This window comes from Megalops cyprinoides, chromosome 2, assembly GCF_013368585.1.
Source record: "Megalops cyprinoides isolate fMegCyp1 chromosome 2, fMegCyp1.pri, whole genome shotgun sequence".
Lineage (NCBI taxonomy): Eukaryota > Metazoa > Chordata > Actinopteri > Elopiformes > Megalopidae > Megalops > Megalops cyprinoides.
Window position 1 is genome coordinate 63,977,501 of NC_050584.1, and position 22,071 is coordinate 63,999,571.

The window sequence follows — 22,071 nt, forward strand, 5'->3', positions numbered from 1 at the left end:
AGAACCAAAGAGATGTATTAGTAACAGCCGTAGCAGAAGCAATAACAATTTTTAAAAAATTGCGGCACTATTCTTACTCTTTGAAAACATGTTTAATAATTAAAGGTATGTAGGGCTTAAAATATGAAAAGAGAAAGAACAAGTAACCACAGGAAGTCTGCACAGTTCATAGCTCATTTAACGTGAAGGTATTTTCTGTTATGAGTAAAAGGATTAACGGCAAATTAGTAGTAGGAAGAACATGCATTCAGAGCTCAAATGAAAGGAGGGTTTCTGTGAAACCGTCTTGCAGAAAACAGGTGGGATGCTTGTTACCAGCGCACATTAGTGTGATTCAAACCTTAGGGCATCAATTATACATGAGAACCGTCTGGATGCTATAGCATTGCAAAATAACTCTGCAGATAGCTTCAAAATGCATGAGCCTGTTTATGAGCTGGCTGTATTATATTTTTTTAAACGGTGTATCTTTTCAAAAAAAGTATGTGTTAGCCCAATTTGTAAGCAAGACAGGCCTTTGGAAGAGAACATCTTATGTTTGAAGCTGCAAGGGATTTGACTGAGGCCTGAAATGGATTTTAAAAGCGATACAGAGCCGGGGCATGCGTATAAACGTATGGAGACGTTTCTGGGGTTGAGTTGCCTTCATTGCGGCCTGGCCTTGCAATTCCATACTTGGGCATTCCATTCTAGAGTGGAGTCTGAACGTGTCTATTTGTGTGGATTGTTTCTGGGGTCTCGGTTTTTCTGCTTCTGAAGGCATGACAGCTCTGCCTTATGAAATGCGCGCTGACAGGTAACAACAGAGGGGGAAGAGGCTTTTCAAAGCTTTATGTTCCACGGAGTTTCAGCACTCGCCGAAACGCCGGTCTTCATAAATAGCAACGGCAGGCTATTCTCCTGCCATTTCTTTGACGTTAAAGCTGTTTTGTTGTCTTGTTTTTTCCTTTCCCCGAAGCTTTGAATAGGCTTAATAGGTGATATTAAGAAGAATTTACCGGAAGGGAGAGATTAAGAGCAAAGACGGTAGCCCCCATAAGACAGTATATGCAGGTAGCTCAGCTGATTTCATTGGACGGCTGCGTGACATTGTGGTTATTATGGAAATGAACTGGTGTCATTTTCAAGTTCACTTGCCAAATACCATAAGCATACCATGGAGTGCATTTATCTACCACCTTTGATGGATTTAAAGGTGATTTACTGTAAGGTAGGAGGGGGGTGGAAATCTCCTTCAGTGCCAACATGTGTAGCAGCCACCTGTGTGATGCAGTGCAGTGATTATTTTCCCAGAATGCTTCCTGCAGAGGAGAGGGAGGGGATTTTTATCCACTTACACTAGGAGAAGAGTACAGGGCCAGACACAGATGGAATTTTCCCAGCAAAGCACGGCCTCTGCTCTTTGGAGCACACAGGACCTTCAGTGAGCACAGTGAGTCAGGACAACATTCAAACATCTTCTCCCAAAGTGGAAATGGATTATGCATGTTCACAAATGTTGAAACACAGCGCATAATTCTGCAAGCAAACGGCTGTAAACAAATAAATAATGTAGAGTAATGTTATCAAAATTGAGTCTCGGCATAAAACAGAAAAAAAGAGAAAACAAATTGAATAATTCTTATACGAGTCGATACTAAGTCAATTTGTATTCAATGGAAAATTTCAATACAGGCTTATCCTCCGTGGTCTGGAGCCCTTGGGAGCTGCCTGGAGCCAGAGCAGAGAATTTGCTGACCCGGGGGGGGGGGGGGGGGTCCAGTGTTGTAGAGAGAGGGTCTCCTTTTCTCGGGGAATAAAGGATACAATTCTTGCAAAACTTTGATAAACCCTGTAAAAGCCCAAGACTAGCCAAGCCTGACGGGCTCTCTTCATGATAGAGTGTTGGGGCTGTTACAAGCTTTGGCTGAGAGAACCATCGGCAGACCTCTGGCTATTTTACATCATTTAAATCTTTTTTGACCGCATAGGTTGCCAGATCAGAAAGTGCTTGACTGGAGAGGTACCTTGTGTATTCCTTTTGCTTTTTTTTTGGAATTCATAAAAGCACAATTTCTGAAGATAAAAGTTTGCATCTCTACACTTGGATCTCTGCTGGACCTTACCAGTCAGACTGAGACTCTTATCTGGATCACCTTTTTCATTTAAAGGTCCAGAATATTATGAAACTTATGTTAACTACAGTTAACATAAACACAAAGATACATAAAGATACACTACCACCACTACCACTGTTAATTATTATTATTTGTTCTTGTAAACCTCTTTCGCAGTCATTATTAATGTATGTCTGTGTCATAACTGCATGTTTATAAGGCCGTTGCATTGGGCTGCTGTGCTTGTAATGCTGTCATTTTTGCTTCTTTGCAAAATATTACTACATAATAAACACCATAAGCCCATAATTTAGCAGTATAATGCAGCAGCATGGTTTAGTGGTAAGCAGGACTCATAACCCAAAGGTTGCGGGTTCAATTCCCCACTGGGCCACTGCCGTTGCACCCTCGGGCAAGGTACTTAACACACAATCGCCGCAGTAAAAACATGCAGCTGTATAAATGGATGAAATTGTGACCTGTGTAAGTCGCTCTGGAAAGGAGCGTCTGCTAAATGACAGGTAATAATGTAATGTAATGTAATAATGACCCTGTTCTTAAAAGCGCTTCTGTGGAGGAGGTGTTAAGTGGAGAGTGGGAGCCTTCAGGTGGTGGCTGTACATCTTGAGCACCGCGGTAATGGCACTGTGTAATCATTCAGGGCGTTTTATGTGGTCGTGAAGCGAGCCAGGCAGACGGACCGCTAGCCTTGCATGCGGCTCTGAGCTCCGCTCAATCAATTCTAAGGACTTGGGTAATGGCAGAGATGCATATGTTTAGAGGAAGGTTGACACCTTTAACACTGAGGGATTACAAATAACAAGTTCACTTCCTGACAGAGGACTTTAACCTATGAATCCATCCTGATGGTATCTGCAGGGTTGTGACCCTATGATATACCGACGTTAGACGAGTGACGAGTAGGGGGTTTAGCCGCACCCCTTTCTTGTTTTGGGAGAGAGCGGATGGGGATTATGTTTGTGGCTGTCTTGGAAGAGAGCCACATGACACCTCTGCAACTCAGTGAAATGGGAAGTTTTAGGATGCCAGATGAGGCAGTGAGTGTGTTTGTATCTCCTCACTTCCTAAGGACTGATGTCCTAATTGCCACTGAGGAGTGTGAGGCTGTGTATTCATAATGCAGGGGATGGTTTGGATGGTTTCCTCTCGGTGTTCTTCCATTCTCACTGAGTGCATTAAGAGTCGTGGTGACCTGCAGCTGAACCTGCTTGGCACTGAGCAAGCAGGACCACGCCCTGTGCACGACACCAGTCCATTCGCACGTACTTGCACTCACACATATGCACAGACACACAGACACACAAAATCACACGCACACACACACACGCACACACACACACACAGGTGCACGCAGACAGACAGACAGACAGACACACACACACACACACACACACACACACACACACACACACACACACACAGGGCACAAGTGAAGGTTGACCTTGTGGGAGTACACTACAGAATGTGGTGGAGTTGCACACGTGAGGACAAAAAGGAAACACCACACAAACAGAGCCAGGTTCTTTTTAATGAACACACTCTGCCTTCCCACTGTGCTCTGGGCTTCATACAGTCCACAGCCTCCCGAATAGCTGATGGGGAGGGGTGGAATCGGGGGGGAAGTAAGGTTTCTGCTCTGCTGCCGGGAATGCGCCAAAGTCACTAACATCCCCTCTACTCCTCAAAGGGAGCGAGTTTTCAACCAGTCTCCTGCTGGAATCAGACCGTACGAAATGGAATGGGTTTTTTAACGTTTGTGGTTTACTTTTTTGTCCTTTGACTTTTGAGCTCAGCCGTGGCTTCCTAAAAATATATGAACGGCGCTGCGAGATAAATAAATAAATAAATAAATAAATAAATGAACAGGCTTGGGCGTCGCACGTGCCGTCCGTCCACTTTTTGCGGGAAATGAGTGTGAAAAATGGATTTCACACCGAGGTGGCTCATCTCGGCCGGGATGTTTGCCTCAAATAAGGGAGGTAGATGAAGGCTGTGTAGGATATGCTCTCAGGCACTGCTCATAATTCAAACGGATGTGCTTGACTGGGTGTCCTGGTAGAACTCAGTGTTAGCACAGCGAGAGCACACACGGCTCTGTCTGCCAGAACGCTCAGAGGTTAGGGCCCTTTGTCTGTCGCGCCAGGGGATCGGTGACAGTGTCTTTCACTTATGGTTGACCTTCATCTTCAGGTTAGACTGAATTCATGTTCTTGTGGCCAAGGAGTGGAGGAGGGTTTTCTCCCAAATCGTATAATGTGTATGTGTGTGTGTGTGTGTGTGTGTGTGTGTGTGTGTGTGTGTGTGTGTATATGTGTATGTGTGTACCTGTGTGTATCCCACATGAGCTGAGTGCTTTGAGATTCAGCGTGTTCAGCTCAGTTTGCCCCAGCTGTCTCCTACAGCACAATATGTGCTCAGATGGTAAGGTCCTGTGTTACTCCTATTGACGGGAGTGTGCATTGTGTGCCAGATGACTTATCTGTATGTATATACAGAGAAAAGGGAATTTTGCTTTTTGATCCACACAATCCTCAGCAATGGCGGAGAAATTGCACTGCGACGCTGCCGAAGTCTAGCAGAAGAGCATTTTGAGGCCTTTCACCCATTAATCTGATAATTAAAAAAGCAGGATGCCTGAGCAGAAAGATGAGGAGAGATGAAGCCCTGTGTGTTTGTGGATTGGAAGTGCATTCTGCGCTCTGAAATATGGGATGCAGCGAGACTGCAGATCGCATCTCACACCGGGGAACACAAGCCCTGCATGTTGATTTAAACCAGACACCTGCTAAATGCTGCAAGATTTACAGCAGAAATATTAGCGCTGCTGTTGGTACTGCTGCTGTTAGTACTGCTACTGCTTTCACTAAGGCTATACCTGCTGGTGCAAACATCACCACTGCTGTTATTACGGGCACAACTTTTACTGCTGTTATTACTACTGATATCAACACTGCCATTAATACAGATACTACAGTTACTACTGGTACTGCTGTTAATACTGCTATTAATACAGATATCACTACTACAGTTATTACTGGTACCGCTATTAATACTGTTGTTATTACTGATATCACCACTGCTATTATACTAATATCGCTACTGCTGTTCCTACTGACACTCCTCATATTACTGCTGTTACTGCTGATATCATTAGCGGTATGGCTGTTACTACTGCTTTTACTACAGATATCACTACTGCTAGTTTTACTAATATTGCAACAGTTATTATTACTGGTACAGCTGCTATTACTGCTGTTATTACCGATATCATCACTGCTTTTATTAATAATCTCATTACTGTCGTTAATACTGATGTCACCACTGCTGTCGTTACTATAGACTCTATCGCTGTAGATATCATTGCTGCTATTACTACTGATATCATTACTTATATTATTACTAATATCACTACAGCTGTTACCACTGCTGTTACTCCCAGTGGTACTATGTCACTGTTACTGCAGCCATTACTGGATTCAGATGTTGCAGTAGTGCTCCCACAATTTCGTTGCACCCCCACCGTGCAATGACAATAAATTCTATTCTGATTCTGATTCTGAAACACATGAAGGCACAGTTGTTACCATAAGCATTTGACATTCCTGTCCTCTCGTCAGACGGTTCTTTAAGTGTTTATCGCTGGCCGTTTGGAGTCCGACCTGTTTACTGCCGCTCCGATATTACGGCAGGTCTGTATCACCCCATCCCCCCCCCCCTTTATGCGTGCAATATCACGCAACATTAAGACCCAGGGACTCGGTCACAGCTGACACCGCCAGCTGAAGCGTCTGCCAGGGCCTTAATTACAGCTCTCTCTCCGAAGGGACTTTTAACCACAATAATTGTCCATGATGCAGTGCTCAATTAGCAGCCCGGTACACGCTCGGTCTCTCCCCGTCCATCTCCTTCCTCCATCTGCTCAGAGAGACCTCGAGCCATGGCGTTGCTCGGGGTCTGAGAGTTCCAGGAGAGCATATCCTCAAGTGCCCCCCAACTCCAGTGTTTTCACAACTCGAGAACTTCCATGTCTTTTTCATGAGCTCCTCCTTTTATTTTTACTTTATTTTTATTCTTTCTATCCATCGCAGGATTACAGTGAATGCCTTGGGCTGAGATATATATGGTATGATATACGCTTTCCCTGGGAATTGCTGCATCAGAAAGTGGTTTCTATCAGTAATAATTCTGTTCTTGGTTAGCCCTCTCAGCCTGACTGGTATGGCTGGTGTACATTGCATTACATTTCATTATTGTCGTTTAGCAGACATTCTTATCCAGAGCGCTTTACATATGTTACAATTTTTATGTGTTACCCACTAATACAGCTGGATATTTACTGAGGAAATTGTGGGTTAAGTACCTTGCCCAGGGGTACAGCAGCAGCGCCCCAGTGGGGAATCGAACCAGCAACCTTTTGGTTACAAGTCCTGCTCCTTTACCACTGTGCTACACTGCTGCCCCATTGTACCATGCCATTTTGGAGATGTGGTCCAGAACATGCATGTGGTCAGATAAGTGCCTTACTTAGCAGTCAGGGAGATCAGCTGCAGTGGACATGTGGTGCAGAAAGTATGTAATTGTGAGGAAGCTCATAAAGTTCATGTCTTACAGGCATGTGTCAGGGCAGGCATGGAATCTGTGAACCCCAGGTTCTTCCTAGAGTGATGCAAACCCAGGCAACCTCACACTAAGGTGAAGAGAGAAGGACAGCGTGAGCCTGGGGCAGAGTCTTCCAGCAAATAGGGCAGCCCTGCAGGCTTAAGGGCCTTGCATGGAGATGCATTCACATTCAGACCTGTGGAAGCCAGCCTATCAGTATTGCTCTCACAAAGCACTTTTCTGTTCAGACTACCGGCTGCAAGTTTGAAGATTTTTCAGTAGCAGCCATACAGCACTGCAGGAATATCACACACACACACACACACACACACACACATGCGCACATGCACACACACACACTCATGCACACACATGTACATTTACACACACACACACACTCACACACACACATGCGCACATGCACACACACACACTCACGCACACACACACACACACACATGTGCTCGTATGCGCGCACAAATCTACATCAAGGTGAAGCCCAGGCAGATGTTCATGTTTCTGAGTTGAAGGCCAGATCCCTCGTGCTGTAAGGGCACTCTGGTTTGGTGTGTGTAACGTAGCCTTTTCAGCAGCGTAAATGACATTCCTTCTGAGCCCACCTGGGATCACAGACCTTCATCTACATCCCTGCATATCCCCCCTTTCCGCTGTGCCGCTTGAACTGAGTCCCTTTTGTCTCTTTCCATCCTTCCTTCTCCCGGTTCAGAACGGAGATCCTGCAGCATGCCCGCCCGACCGACTCCCTTTGATCTCCTCTCACCTCCGCCTCCTCTAATCACCTGTTAATTACCCCAGCACAGGAGCCGCTCTAATTGGGCCAATCGTTATCATAACTGCAGATCACGGGCTGCGATCGCAAGGTTATCCGCCTCGCTCTTAAGCTCGCCTGGGTCCCGGTGTGGAGTAATTGCCTTGCTGAAAGAGCAACTGGGAGGATTAGGGGAGAATTCCGGCAGAGAGAAGAGATGGCGGTGATCAGGGCCCACGTGTCGCCATGGGAACGCCCCAAACCTATCCGAGGACAGGGGCGGTGCCGTGTCCCCGCAGGGGCGCGCTCAGTAGACCGCAAAGCCAGCGATATGCCGCAGGGGGTGTCACCGTTCGTGGCCACTGAAAAGCAAGCATGCGTCATTAATCTGACTTAAAGCCAGGGCTGTTTTTCTGCTCCTAATAAAACCAGCTCTCTTCCTGTCCGAGGATGGCTGAGATACTGTGGCATGTTTTTTTCATTGCATTACATCTTTCTTAGCTGGGCTTGCGGTTGAGATTAGCCAAATGAAACCAAAACGCAGGGTTTGAAGGACTACAGGTAGCTACGCTGGTCCACGCTCACCTGTTAAAGGCATGTGTTGCTTTGGACACTAGCTGAAGGTCCTTCCCATTTCCCTGCTCCCTCCTTTTGCATTATGCCCTGAATGTAATGTGAGCTCTTTTAAAGTAGTCTGCTGGCAGTTCTGTTTGATATGTAGCATAGTAAAAATGAAAAGAAAGAGACTATTACAGGGAAAAGTCTGGTCACTACTGTTTTTTATCCCTTTTGTACTTGTCTTAAGACCTGCCTTCGTTACACTACATGAATGATTTCACATCTACAGGGAGAATGCGTTAAACATTACCTCACTGTGAAATCCAGCATTTTTTTAACTTGGATTTATGAGTATTTAATTACAGATTAAATACTCATAAATACAAAAACAATACAAAATTACAATACAAAAACAATCATTCTGTCAGATCATGGAAAATGGAGTGTGACACAGACATTATGTGACGGCACTTATTTGAGAAGATGTCGCAGTTCAGAGTGGAGACCCAGCACACGTTTTCACGCTTTTCTCCTTGCGTGCATGTTGTGTGTGCACCACAGTCAGCTGCCTGTCTGTCACCCCCCCCCCCCCCCCCCCCCGAGGGGGTTTGCACAACCCTTCCGCTGTGTCTGAGGGTACTGAAATATCTCCTGCTTCGCGCAGGTACGTCTGCCTGGCTTGCATTGCAGGCGCCCTACCTTGTGCAAACAGAACTACATCAACATATGGTAATTGCATGTCTTACGGGCTCCATGAAGGAAGCGTGCTGGTGAAAATTGCCACGCGGGGGTCTTAGATTACACTCACTGTAGCCAAACATGCGCCGGGATGCGACGAGGAGGGCAACAGACGACGCCTCCAGACACGGCAAAAGGGAACAAAAGAACATGTAATTTAAAAGAGGCCTCCAGCGAAATGATAAAGAGGAGCAAATAACGCAGAAATAATTGGATTGAATTTGAGATTATTTTCCTGGCTGCGAGGCACTCGTACATCGCAAAGCTGTAGCCTCGCCATACGTTTAAACACGGATGGAATAAAAGATGCAATATCCATGTACTTTTTTTTCCCCCCCTGGTAAATGGAACAAAATTTATTTTTCCCAGGGACACAGTGGTGGTTTCAACAAAACGGTTCTGATGTTGTCCTACCTTTTCTCATTGGGGATTACAGAGCAATTGCTGCCCCGCCAGACTTATTATTTTTTTTTCTGAATGCCGCTTTCAGACTGGTAACAGCGCGCTCGGAATAAATTGGGAGCCGCGGGTTTGGGAATAGAGGCGAGCCTCCACTTGCAGTGGATCACGACCCCTGCAGCAGGTACCGCCAGGTGTGAAATTCTATAAACACTCAGGTACGGGACTGCGGTTTCTCCTGCCACTCTCCGCAACCTCTGGAAACAATCATGGGCTCGTGACAGACACTGACAGGAGAGGCTGTTTGTTGTATTCCTCACCCACTACCCCCCCCCCCCCCCCCCCCCCCTACCCAAAGGTTTCCAGGACATTTTGTCAACCTGTCAGATTGAAGGCATCTCACTTTTTCTTCCTGTATCCTGTTGTATCCTGTTCATACATTTTAGCGTATATGTTAGCAATCTTGTAATAAATATGTTGTAACGTATTAATGACTTGTTTACAAGCTTTATAAATGTACAGTAAGCAGGTAGTAAATGTGTAATATGCATTCCTTTTTGATTGGTGACGTTCCAATTTTAGCTAGGCTTTTTCTCATCATCTAGCTAACTACCAAAAATACATTGCACGTGATTAGTAAGTACTCATGTATTCATTAGTAGTTTTCTAGCAGTATAAATATTCTGTAATTTGTAAAAGTATTTAGATGTTTGTGAAATGCTTAATTGATAATAAGTATTTTATCTAATGCTCTATAATGCTGTGCATTTCTAATCCCCGCTCTATAGGGTAGGCTACTTTAGACCCCTATTGTGTAGGCTACTTGAGGTTGCTATAGTGTAGGCTACTTTAGATCCCTACAGTTTAGGCTACTTTAGTTCCCTGTGGGGTAGGCTACTTTAAGCCTCTGTAGTGCAGGGTTCTGTGCGTTAGACCTCAGATTTTAGCTGGATTCATTCATTTGTGGTTGTGATATGACCTCTGCTATGGTCTACTGCCACTGCGGGATTCAGCTGTTCTGATGAGGGCAGTACAACTGTGTTTTTTTGTGTGGTTTTTGAGTTTTTCTTCCTAAAAGCCCTGTTTTGTATAATCGCCACACAGTCGGCCATCTGTATAAATGCACGACAGCCATATCCATTTACAGCGATGGAAATACCCACCACTGTGCCGAAATCCCCACCCCCCCTGTACTGCTGTCTCCAGCAAGGCCTCCAATGTACAGTGATATACATTAAACCCACTAATGGCAGTCACAGCAGGTACACCTTCTAGGAGGAGGGGAGACACAAAAATCCAAAAAACCAAAACATTATTCCGCACTTATCTTAAGTTATCTTACACTTATCTCACACTCTCGATTGCGTTCGAAGCATTTGGGTGCAGTCCGACGATCCCAGGAGCGGGAGATATATTCTCAGGGAGCCGTTGAGAGGGGGGGCTGCATATGCCCTGCTGCTCACATCGAAAAATAACGGCCTTCTCAACACGCCCGCCGAACAATCTCAGAAGCTCAATCTCAGAAGGCCTTGCACCTTTCTCTATTTCTCTATTTCTTTATTTTGTTTATTTCTTTATTTTTCAGTTTGTGGAAAAACACAGTTGCTTATTCAGAGCTCTTCCACTGAAATGAAAGGCTCACACTTACAAAGGTGTCCAAAAGGCTGATTACACGCAGCAATGTGTTAAAACGAAGGTAACACAGCGCTTTGTGCGGAAGGAAAGAGTGGCTTCTGAATGGTGAATCGAAAAGCAGAAGAGAGGGATTTTTTAAACAAGCGATTTTGTTGAGAGTAGAGATTACGAATGTTATTCTCCACAGTAAACACCATTTACCGAGCCAAAGTCAAAGACCTTGCAGCGCCTAATCACTCCGTCCTAAGACCGCTTTGTATGTTAATGCATTCAGCTGCTGGTCTCTGCCGTCCGCAGGCTGTTTGCAGTAGGCCGCCCGCGCTGTGTCAGACGAGCGGCCGTGTATTCATTAACGTAATTTAAGGCCCCTACGTTTTCAAATGACCGAGATTACACTCTAATTGATGTATGGTACATGACCAAAAGCAAACATTGTTTTTATTCTCTTTTATTTCCCCCCTTCCTCCTGAGCTGCAGTCGCACAGATGATGGTACTCATGGGTACGCTGCCTTGGTGTGGGCTGTTCCAGCGGCTTATGTATCCAATTCATCTGCAGTCTAATTCGTAAAGAGCACATCCTCATTGTGTGCATTAGAGAGGCAAAGAGGGAGGGGCGGATACAGATCCCCTCCGCCGGTATAGAAGGACGCGAATACAGGCATATTTACATATAGATTTGGTGTCGTCAGTACATGTGCTTCCTCCTCCACTCTATGCCTATCATTCTGAAGCACACAGCCACCCATCCCTGTGTCCGTCATATGAAATGCACTTCCCCGCGCTAGAGTGCTGCTCAGAGATCGACAGTGATCGTCATAGTGCGTATGGTTGTCGTAAATGGGCGCTGCGGATGTTAACCCTGAGTTCGGGATGGATAATCAGTAAAATGCATCACAGCCTGCTTCTCTGTTAGACTGCAGTCCCAGATCTAACAGAGAAGTGGGCCAGATATGTAGCTGTGTGGGCTTCGCATGGAAAGTTCTGTCTTTGTAGAAGCTGAAAGCTGTAAGCACTTTGAGATGCTTGTTGCTGTGAATACAATTGGAGGATCATGGCTTAAAACAGAATGTCCACATCTCTGGAGATGTTACCGGAACTTCCCAGGACAAGCCAGAACCTCCTAGACATGAAAGTATGGAGAATGCAAGGAACGCAGCATCTAAATATCTGTGCATAATATTGAGTATCTCTGGTACAGTGGTGTGACTTCACCGCAGTGTGGGACAGAAGATGCACTCAGTTTGTGAACATTCTGAGCTGTGCCACAAACCCCTGAGAAAATCTTTGGGAAATGTAGGACTGCAGAATTCTTTCTCTCTGTGGCACATTCACTCTGCTTTCATTTCTGAGAAGCAGTGAGTCATGCCTCTTCTCTATGGTCTGCGTGTGTTACGGTATGCATCCCTAACTCAACAACCATGCCATTATACAAACCTGTCAGGTCTGTCCTCAGGTGGCCCTGGGTTTTCTACTGCTAATTTGTTTCTCCTGACACTTTCGGTGTTGTGCTTTGTCTAAGATAGACAGGGCTGGTCCAGGTCAGATTCCTTGTGCAGTGGGGTGAGCAGGTTTCTGTGGCCAGCTATGACCTCCCTCTGCTGGGAGTAAGACACACCAGACTCCTGGGTGTGTAGTGGTCTTACTGGCCAAGTTCAGCCACTGTTACCACCATCTTTATAATCCTCTTGTCTCGTTAGGGACACAAAAACGGGTTTAAACTGAATCGGTTAAGCTGCAGCCAGAAGGTTGTGGGTTCTGTCCCCAGCCAGGCCAGACCAAAGGCTTTAAAAATGCCCGTTGCCTGTCTGCCTGGCACTCAGCATTGAGAGAGATGGATTGTGGGTAATGTGGCAGAGGCGGGCTGGGATCAGCTCTGACCTCATGTCTTCCACAAGCTCAGAGGCAGCCCCTAACATGTGGTGCTGTGTGTTGGATGTCAGTGTGGAGGTCGTGACCTCATGTCTGCACATGAGACATGGATCCACCGGATCCAGCACCCTTCCTGCGTACCTCTCCCAGAGCGCATCAACCTTCTCAAAACCGCGCCGGCGAGGTCCCCCTCTCGCACAGTGCGGTCAGCGCGCCGTTGTGACAGGCGCTGTGACTTGTTCGCCTGCTGTCTTTGAAATTCAGGGAGCCGCCTGCGCCCGTTCTGAGAGCGCCGCTGCTGCCAGCCGGCCTTTTAGAGCGATTTCTCCCCTGCCTGGTGGGTTGGGCACGGTCGAGCGGCCCGTCAGAACCTGCGGAGTGCTGGAGCCAGAATGGAAGAGAAGACAAGCCGGCTTTAATGAGCTTTGTAATGGGAGTCACAGTAAATAGTTTCCCTGGCTGTTATCACGCGGCTAATGATGTCTGCAGTTCCATTCAATTAGGAGGGAATGGGGTCACTAAAAGCCTGGCACTTAAAGAGGCTTTTCTGACTTCACCTCATATATTTCCCGAGTATTACATTCCGCTGTTATTTTGCATTAATTAAGACGTGAGCCACATGCTCTCTCTCGCTCTCTCTCTCTCTCTCTCTCCCTCTCCATGTCCTCTATGCAGGTCATTCTTTCTCTCTGAACTAATTAAAAGTTGCTTGTTTTTTTTTTTTTTGGTCTTGTTGATATTCTGAAACAGGGATCCAAACAAGTGCCCTTGTGTGTACTTAGCCATGTGCTGCTTGTAACACTAAGACTGGTGCAAAGAAGCGTGCCTCTCATCTTCTGTGTCACGTTTATGAGACATTACACAAATAAAACATGTCCAACTTCATTCGAGTTGCCTGCGCTAAAGGGTGAATCTTACACAGAATGATTTCTTCTGGCATACTTATTTCCTCTACGCATATTAAATCTTTTTTGTGTTTGGTGCTGGGGGTTAACGTGTTTGATGCTTTAACATGTACAGATGTCATCAAATTAAACAGCTTAATCTTAAAAAAGATGGTGGTAATTTCCTCACTGCAATCAACTAATATGAGACTGTTTATGTATGCATATTACCTAGAATACCCTCCTTTTAGAAGTTTGCTTCAGACCGATTCAGGCCGCAATGAGAGCATATACTGCCCATATACTTTCCCTGTGAAAAGCATGTCCAGTTTTACGCTCTCCGTTAATAATGTTTTACTGAGGGCCTTGGGGTGAGATTCTCCAGCAGAGTCACAGATCAGAATGAAGGGAAGTGGTCTCCTGTCTGCCGTGTGGAACTAGAGGCCATTAAAAATGCTCCTCCTGCCTTCCTGATAGCTCTTCTCCTTGGGAAACGTGTCAGGGTGTTTTGTGTGTGTGTGTGTGTGTGTGTGTGTGTGTGTCTGTGTGTGACTCATCCTTGAGTGACCCTCATTTGCACACTCTCTCTACAGGAGCTGGTGGGCAGCAACCCTCCGCAGAGGAACTGGAAGGGAATCGCAATCGCCCTGCTGGTCATTCTGGTCATCTGCTCCCTGATCGTCACCTCCGTCATCCTCCTGACTCCAGGTACGGCCCCGAGAGGGTCCCCTGAGCTCAACAGCCTGCGCTTTGACCGTTTGTATGACCCCGGACTCTCTACAGGCTTGGTTAAATAATGCTGAAAACACCTCCAAGGGAAGGGAGGGTTGGGAGGGGTGTCAGTTGTTGGGCAACAGTGTGGCATAGTAGTAAGGAGCATAACCAAATGGTTGCTGGTTCAATTCCTGGTAGGGACACTACTGCTGTACCCTTGGGCAAGGTATTCAACCCACAATCGCCTCACTAAATATCCAGCTGTATGAATGCATAGCATGTGAAATTACAACCTATGTAAGTTGCTCTGGATAAAAGCATCTGCTAAGTGACTGCAATTTAATGTAATGTGTTGAGAAGAGGGCCCACTGGCTCCCCATCACATGTGTGTTGTGTAGATGTGTAGCTTAGCTGCAGAAGACTGCTGGTGATTGAGCAACTCGTTTGTCACAGGCGTAGACTTCGCCCTGCGTGATGATCACCTTGGGAGGTCATTGTGCAGGGACATCTTTACCTGTTGTGTGTCTGGAGGCTTGCACACCAGGGCTTCATGCGATGGCTCTGCTCCCTGCCTGACAGTGATGCCTGGTTGCAGGTCAATCAAACTCCAGTAGCGTCTTGACAACAGGCGTATATTTCTGAACACGGTGGGAAGTGCTAGCCACAGTTAGCCTCGATAAAGAGCTAGCCACAGTTAGGCTCGAAATAAGCCCGCCACAATTAGCAACAATAGGAGAACCACAGTTTCAATAACAATTTCAATAATAACAACAAATAATTGAATAGGGTGTCTAGTCTTGGTTTTATGTTTGTCTTTTTGGACACAGTAAAGGTTTTCAATGTCCTTTCCACACTATTCTCAAACTCTACCGGGGGGGGCGGGGGGGGGGGGGGTGCAAGCTGTTTCGGCAGCCTCACAATTCCATTCTCCTGTATTTTACACTTTCTATCACAGATGATCACGACCTCTGATTGATTGATTTATTGATTGCCTGCTCGTTGCAGAGGAATATTAATACATTTTTTGTAAATTCTGCAGGTCAGATTTTACCCCTTTGGGACAGTAGAGCACAGCACTCTATTTTAGGCTCATGTTTTCTTCTTCTCAGTCATATCAGGTTTTATTTCTGTGTGCGCTTTTTTCTGTTTTACGTGTGCATTTTAGATGCATTCATTTTACCCACAATAAGAAAACAATTAATCTATGAACTCACGCATTGCAGGGGTCTTTGCAGCTGCTTTCTGTTTTGAGATATTTATCATTTAATTATCTGCTCTCCCTGGTACACACAGCCGCTGAGGTGTTGCCTAAGGATGGGGAGATTTGGATGTGACTCAGTATGGATTTGAACTGGACCTTATGTGCGCCCATGATTTAAGGTCATATGCAAATACACTGAGCATCCCTTTGGCTGTTCTCATCAGAACTGCATAAACACCAATGAGGCCTCCGCTTATAGGAACAAACAACAAGCAGGGGGAAAAAAAGCCAGAAATGAATAACTCATTTCATCGAGTTTTTGTTTGCTCGTGTGTGTGTGTGTGTGTGTGTGTGTATGCCTGTGTGTGTTTGTGTACACATGTGTGTGCATGCATACATGCCTGTGAGTTTCTGTGTGTGTGGGTATATAAATGTATGTGTGTGAATGTGTGTGTGTGAGTGTGTGCGTGTGTGTGCGTAGGTGTGCATGCCTGTGTGTGTGAGTGTGTTTGGCTGTATAAATGTGTATGTGTGTGTGTGTGTCCATGTGCATTCGACACACACAGATACACGCCGCAGCGAGGACAGTTTTCATCGGTCCGTTCCCGCCGCGTAAATAGCGGTGCCCTTTTCGCACCCCTGTCCCCTGCCCTCCTGCTGTTTACACGGGCAGGCCTGTCGCCCTTTCGGCTCAGGGAAGGAGGTCAGATCTGCTGACGTTATCGCTGCAGATCTACCTCCTGAAGCTGGAGGGCCTGCAGCCTCTCTGTGTGCCTTGCGGAAAGCAAAGCTTCCAGAGGAGATCTGCCGCCGACACAGCGCGCCTCAGTGGAGAGCGCCCCTTTCAGGACGTTGTGATAGGCCCACGCCTCTCTCCCTCCCTTTCCCATGTCATGTGACTCAGACTGACAGGGAGGCGGACCCTGAAGCACTGGCCTCAGGCTAGATATACATGGGTCAGTCCCGCTGTCCCTCCTGTCTGTGTGGCCACCACCCTCTCTCTGCTGTAAGACCTTAAAAAACTGAGATTACCATTGCTGTCCTTACTAATACGTTTAGCAATACATGTAAAAAAAAAAAAATACATGTAATGGATTTTATGATTTGTGTGAATATTATTTTGGTCAGGTGCGGCATTATTAAACTCGCTGAGATCATACTGGTTGTAGGATAGCTGACCGCGCTGGAAGCTGAGGTATGTACTACTGGGGGTTCAGTAGACACTTTAACCTGTCAATCTGAGCCACATTAGGCAGGACAGGGAAGGAAAGGTCCCCCCACACGTGGCACAGGTCAGGTACGCTGCCTGGAGAGGGGCGTGGCGTGAAAGCAGCCACACGGAGAATAAGGAAAAGCAGCGTCACTGGTGCAGAGTGAGGGTGGTGGCGGACATGCGCCGGCCCAGCAGCAACACACCGGCGCCCGTTTCTGACTGGTGGGAGGGGAGGCTTGCCGTGCATCTCTGGGTTCGAGAGCAGGCGGAGTGGCCCCGCGGGGAGTGTTTTACACTCCCACTGCCCCTCTCAAAGTAGCTCCGTCTGCTGCTTACGTAACTTGTACTCAGAAGTCGTACCCTTGAGAAAGGCACTTGACCTCGATTGCTTCTTTAAATATCTGCTCAGTAAACAAATAACACCCATTATAATAAACAGTAACATTAATGATCTGATCCCCATGGAGCCACTTGAACAGAGGTGTGTATAATGGAATTTGTGGATACACGAGTACAGCCCCTACCCCCATCCGCTCCCCACTGTGTATAAAGCTACCTGATTGCGCTGAGGCTGCTGAAAAATGAATGCAGACCGAATCAAAGGGATTACGAGCTAATCAGAACGAGAAAAAAAAACCCTCGCCTGGGAAGGGCTGGATGAGATTTGGGGATCGATAGAGACGGGGCGTAGCTCCTGGGGGGGTTGTCGCTTCTCGTTTGAAGCCCGAGCCGCTGCGGTGGCAGTAATGAAAACGGCTCGGGAATCAGCCCGTTATCTGCGCATCTGCAGACCCCACGCAGAGAGGTGTCCACCTGCGCAGAATACGAGAGGACGGGCGGTGTTTGAAGGGCCTAATTCAGCATTCAGCAGAGGGCCACGAACACTGGGGGGAAGTGGAGATAGAGACAGTGCCGATGAATGTCCTGGAGTCTGGGCTTTTTTCTACAGCCCGTCGCCGCTCAGGTGAGGTGATTTTTGAAGGGGTGTCTTTTTTATCCCCCGACTGTGGCGGCTGTCTAACAGTGACATCTGTTTTGGTGTGTCTGTGGAAGGGGGTTTCTGGAGGTCTTGAGCCCCCTGCTTACATTTATCAGACCTCTGTGGGACACTGCTACTGCTTGTCCTGTTGATGTGTTGCGGTTTCTACAGACACTGGAAACATTAAGTCCAATTCAGCCGTCAGCCTCAGTATTTTTAAATCAACGATTCCCAATCTGGAGCCTGTGAATTGTCTTCAGAAGCGCCGTGATTCATTCGAAGACGCAAATGAATATGTGCTGTAATTATTGTCTAATTGCCCTTAATACAGGCTGCTGCACTCTTCCTGCTATTTTTATAGGGAGCTAAAAGAGGAGGTTATTGTCTCGGTGCCGCTGTGTTCTCATTGGCTGTCAGCTGCATGGTAGAACAGAAGGAACACACATTGATTGAATAGTCGGTGAAGGCAAAGGTTATATTTGGAGTATGGGGGATGTGTGGACAACGAGTAGATCACTCAAAACTCTGAAACTCTCTCTCTCTCTCCCTCTCTCACACACACACACACACACACACACACACACACACACAGAGAACATTGTCTGTTTGCCAAAGCCAATCTGTTTATTTCTTAAGTTTAGAATTTATTTGAATTTTTTGATGTTAAAGCCAGAGAGAACTCTCTAAATAAAATGCTTCCTCAATAGCTCAGTTGAAACAGTCATAAATCAAATAATGAGCAGTTCTCCATTAAAAAGCACTTCTCTTTCATGTCTCGTTAGCTTCAGTAAGTAAACACTGTTTTTTGTGTTCATTTATAATTCTTTGGATGAAAACACAGTAATTCATATTCACTAATCTTTTTGAACTGACTCATTTGGATGGCTAAAAGTGTATTCACCTGTTCTTCATTTCTGTCTTGACGGACCTAGCGTGTCTGGCCTCATAGAAACACGGGTGTTTACTGGGTCCATCAGGATACCTGGTGGTAAAAGCATTTGGACCAGAGGGCACTACTGTTGTGGCTTTTGAACAAGGCTCTTCGTCTGAACCTCAACTTCAAAAAATATCCAGCAATGTAAAGTGTAAATTTTAAGCAAAGTATGCCTTCATGCATAAGGCCATCTGCCAAGCTAATGTGTAATCATTGCATCGATAATACTTCATCAGCTTCAGTCTAGTCGTTTTTCTCCTACCTCTGTGAATCTCATCGCAGTTGACTTTTTTTTCGGATATAGCAGAGATGTCTGCCAGACCATGTGACACTCTGTGAAATGCAATTAGGAGCATAAACCCCCCCTGGGTCCCGGTTCCTGCGAGACGGCTCGGATTGTGTCTACTCGGGGCCGCGGCTCTGAGCTGCAACATATGCACTTTCCCCTGGCTGCACATTGATTGGATTACGGGACCGTGCTTTTTTTTTTCACTCATGCATGCTGCTGTGAACACACCCGAGAGAAGACGCATCTTGTCAGATATTGTGTTTGCCATGTTTGAATCCTGTGTAACGCCCAACCCGTATGACATTTGCCAGCCGAATGCATGCATGCATGCAGGAGGTATTGATAGTCTGCTTGCTGATAGCTCATGTCAGTGGAGAGATGGAACGCATAATGCGTAACAGCTAATACATAACCGCAGAAGAGTACCGTGTTGTGCATTTTCCCTCTCTTCTTTGTCCAACAAGCCTCCAATGGAGGTTTATTTGTGATCCATCCAGAGCCCAGTTTTTTGAGCCCGTGAGCCCGTGTGGATGGTGTGGCTCCGCTCAGCTGAGGAGAGCGGAGTCTTGTTTGGCCGTTCCCCGCGACCCCCCCCCCCCTCGAACCTGTGACCCATCACGAATGGCTCATTGGTTTAGCGCACCTGAGTCTAAGTGCGGCACAAAGTACAAGGAAGCAGTCAGAACAAAACCCCTCAACCATGCATTACAGCCTTAAAGGCACAGATGAAAAGGCGTTCAGCTTGGCAAGTGAACTGTGAACATCACATTTTAGGTCTTGAACAAAAACCAAGGCCTGGTTCTGTGGCCTTCTGGTTTGAGCGGTCAGAGTGCACTCATTGTTTTATTGAAATGGGATTATTATCTGTCGCAGTTTCCATGCGGCTGCAGCAGACTCATGTGAAAGTCAGAGGCCTCTGCCACTTTAAGCAAACCAAAGCCATTCATATGGAATAAACCAGATATCACCTTTGTCTCTCATACATATGAATGGCGTAGTGAAAGGAAAGTAAGTCTTACCATGTCTGATGTGAAGAAATCAGGTTTTGAATAAATCGTGTCAAAAGAAGCACCTGATGCGGAGTGTACAAGCTTATTCCGGCAATCAGATCTGATCAGATTTAAATCAGCTTGTCTCGGCGCCGGCTCAGGCACAAGTGTGCAGGCCTATTTCAGCAATCAGGTCTGATCAGATTGAAATCAGTTCGTCATAGCGTGAGCTCTGTGGCGTGGGCGGCATTAAAAAAGCGACATTTCCGCGGTTTGGGCGTAGGGGGGTGGGGCAGACGGCCCAGCTGTGGACCATGGCGCGCCGGAACTCAAAACGCCAGGTAACACGTCCGCTCTGTGCTGCCCCGAAGACTTACAGCCCCGCCGAGCTCCAGCACAATTAAGAGGAGTGATGGCTGACCCTTCCCTCGGCGGTGGAGTGAGCTCCGGGCGTAAACAGAGAACAGCGTGTTCCACGTCTCGGGTGGTGTCGGGGGGGGTCCCCGAGATCAAACTGGAGCGCCCGTGCCGAGACGCGGTGAGAGGGGGAGACGGGGGACGAGGCCTGGAACAAAGCGTGAAGCATCACACGCCACGCTGTAGCGCCGGGGAACCGGTCTCGTAACCCACAGGTTGCTGGATTCGGCACTGCAGTTTCACCCTTGAGAGTGTTGCAGAGTGTTTCACCGATGTTGCTTCACTGAATATCCAGCTCTGCAAATGCACGTTGGGTACGCTGCTCTGGGTGTCTGTGAAGCAGATAAACGAATTTAAAGGGTGTCAGTGTAGCGTGGTGGTAAGGAGCAGGGCCCATAACCAAACGGTTGCTGGTTCGATTCCCCGCTGTGGCACTGCTGCTGTACCCTTTGGAAAGGTGCTTAATACAGAATTCTCTGAGTAAATATCCAGCAGTATAAATGGATAACATGTAAAAATGTAACCTGTGTAAGTCACTGTGGACAAGAGCATCTGCTAAATGACAGTAGTGTAATGTAATAAAGGCCCTATTCATTTCTCTGCAGTGAGCTTCACGTATTGATGAAAGGGCGTTATGAAGAACAGATACCTGTATCAGTTATCCGGTATAGGCTCGGTGCAGACGGGTTCTGTTTTGGCGTGCTGCTGACCATGTGAAACTGCTCCTTTCCTGTAGGTGAGGATGATGCCCTGGGTCTCAAGGCCAAGGTGTCCGTCAAAGACATCTTCAGCAAGAAGTTCAAAGTCCACGACCCGGAGGCCAAGTGGATCAGCGGTGAGTACATTCTAGGGGTGGGCGTTCCTTCAGCTATGACCCGGAGTGAGGAGTGAGGTTTCATGTACCACAAAATGGCTGGAGCAGGTCACATGTTACCAGTGACTTCCTGATTTGAACCAATCATCGTGTTTTTATGCCATGAGCAAATCTATTTGATTGGTTGATACATGCCGGTGACAGAACATTGTAGCTCCACCCATTATGTTAAAGTTCATGAAGCATCACTCTCCCTATCACTACAAAATACAATAGAATGGTATAAAATAGAATGATAGAAAAGAAATGGAACAGAATAGAAAAGAACACTTTATTAAGTGCTAGGAATTTGTCTTGGTGTTACTGTCATGAAAACAGGATGCAAACTTTGACATCAAGTGCGCCAACGTAAGCCAAATAAGATACAGCAGATTTAAATAAATAAATAAAAACATCACAGCAAGTTGTCTAATCATCCAGCGGCGAAGCGAACAGAACATACTGTCTAAGCAGCTGCGGTGAAAAACACGTTGTAATTATGAATATATATTTAATCATTTCGAGCCACGAGCCGTAAGTAGTTCACCTCCCAGGGGTGGGGTGCTGGGGTGATGGCGCGACATCTCGCCCTGATCTCGGTGTGCTAGCGGAACGGATCCCGGGGGGGTTGAAGTTCGCACGGGGGAAGGTAATCTCTACAGAGGCGCACACGGTCATGAGCGCGCACACAGTCATGAGCGCGCACACAGCCGGGCGGCTGGCACGCCGCTGTCAAAGTTAAAGCCCTCTGTCCTGGCGCGGAGCTCGTCCGCGGGCTCTTCGTGGCCCTGTGGGGAGCGTTTGGGCCGCTGATGAAGGGGAGTGAGGCTCCTCGATCCTCGCCCTTTACTGTAGCGGCGGAGATAGCTCTTCTTCCCTTGTTTCGTTTTCTGCGCGTCGATGTGTCTATTAA

At 46.8% G+C, this 22,071-nt stretch overlaps 1 protein-coding gene across 1 annotated transcript in view; it reads left to right on the top strand.

Annotated features, from left to right (window-relative positions):
* Nucleotides 1-22,071, top strand: part of dpp6a (dipeptidyl-peptidase 6a) — a 158,489-nt gene that overhangs the window by 74,176 nt on the left and 62,242 nt on the right. The window contains exons 2-3 of the mRNA XM_036521646.1: nucleotides 14,163-14,277; nucleotides 21,042-21,140. Coding sequence (XP_036377539.1) covers nucleotides 14,163-14,277; nucleotides 21,042-21,140 — 214 coding nt within the window. The remainder of the gene's footprint in view (nucleotides 1-14,162; nucleotides 14,278-21,041; nucleotides 21,141-22,071) is intronic.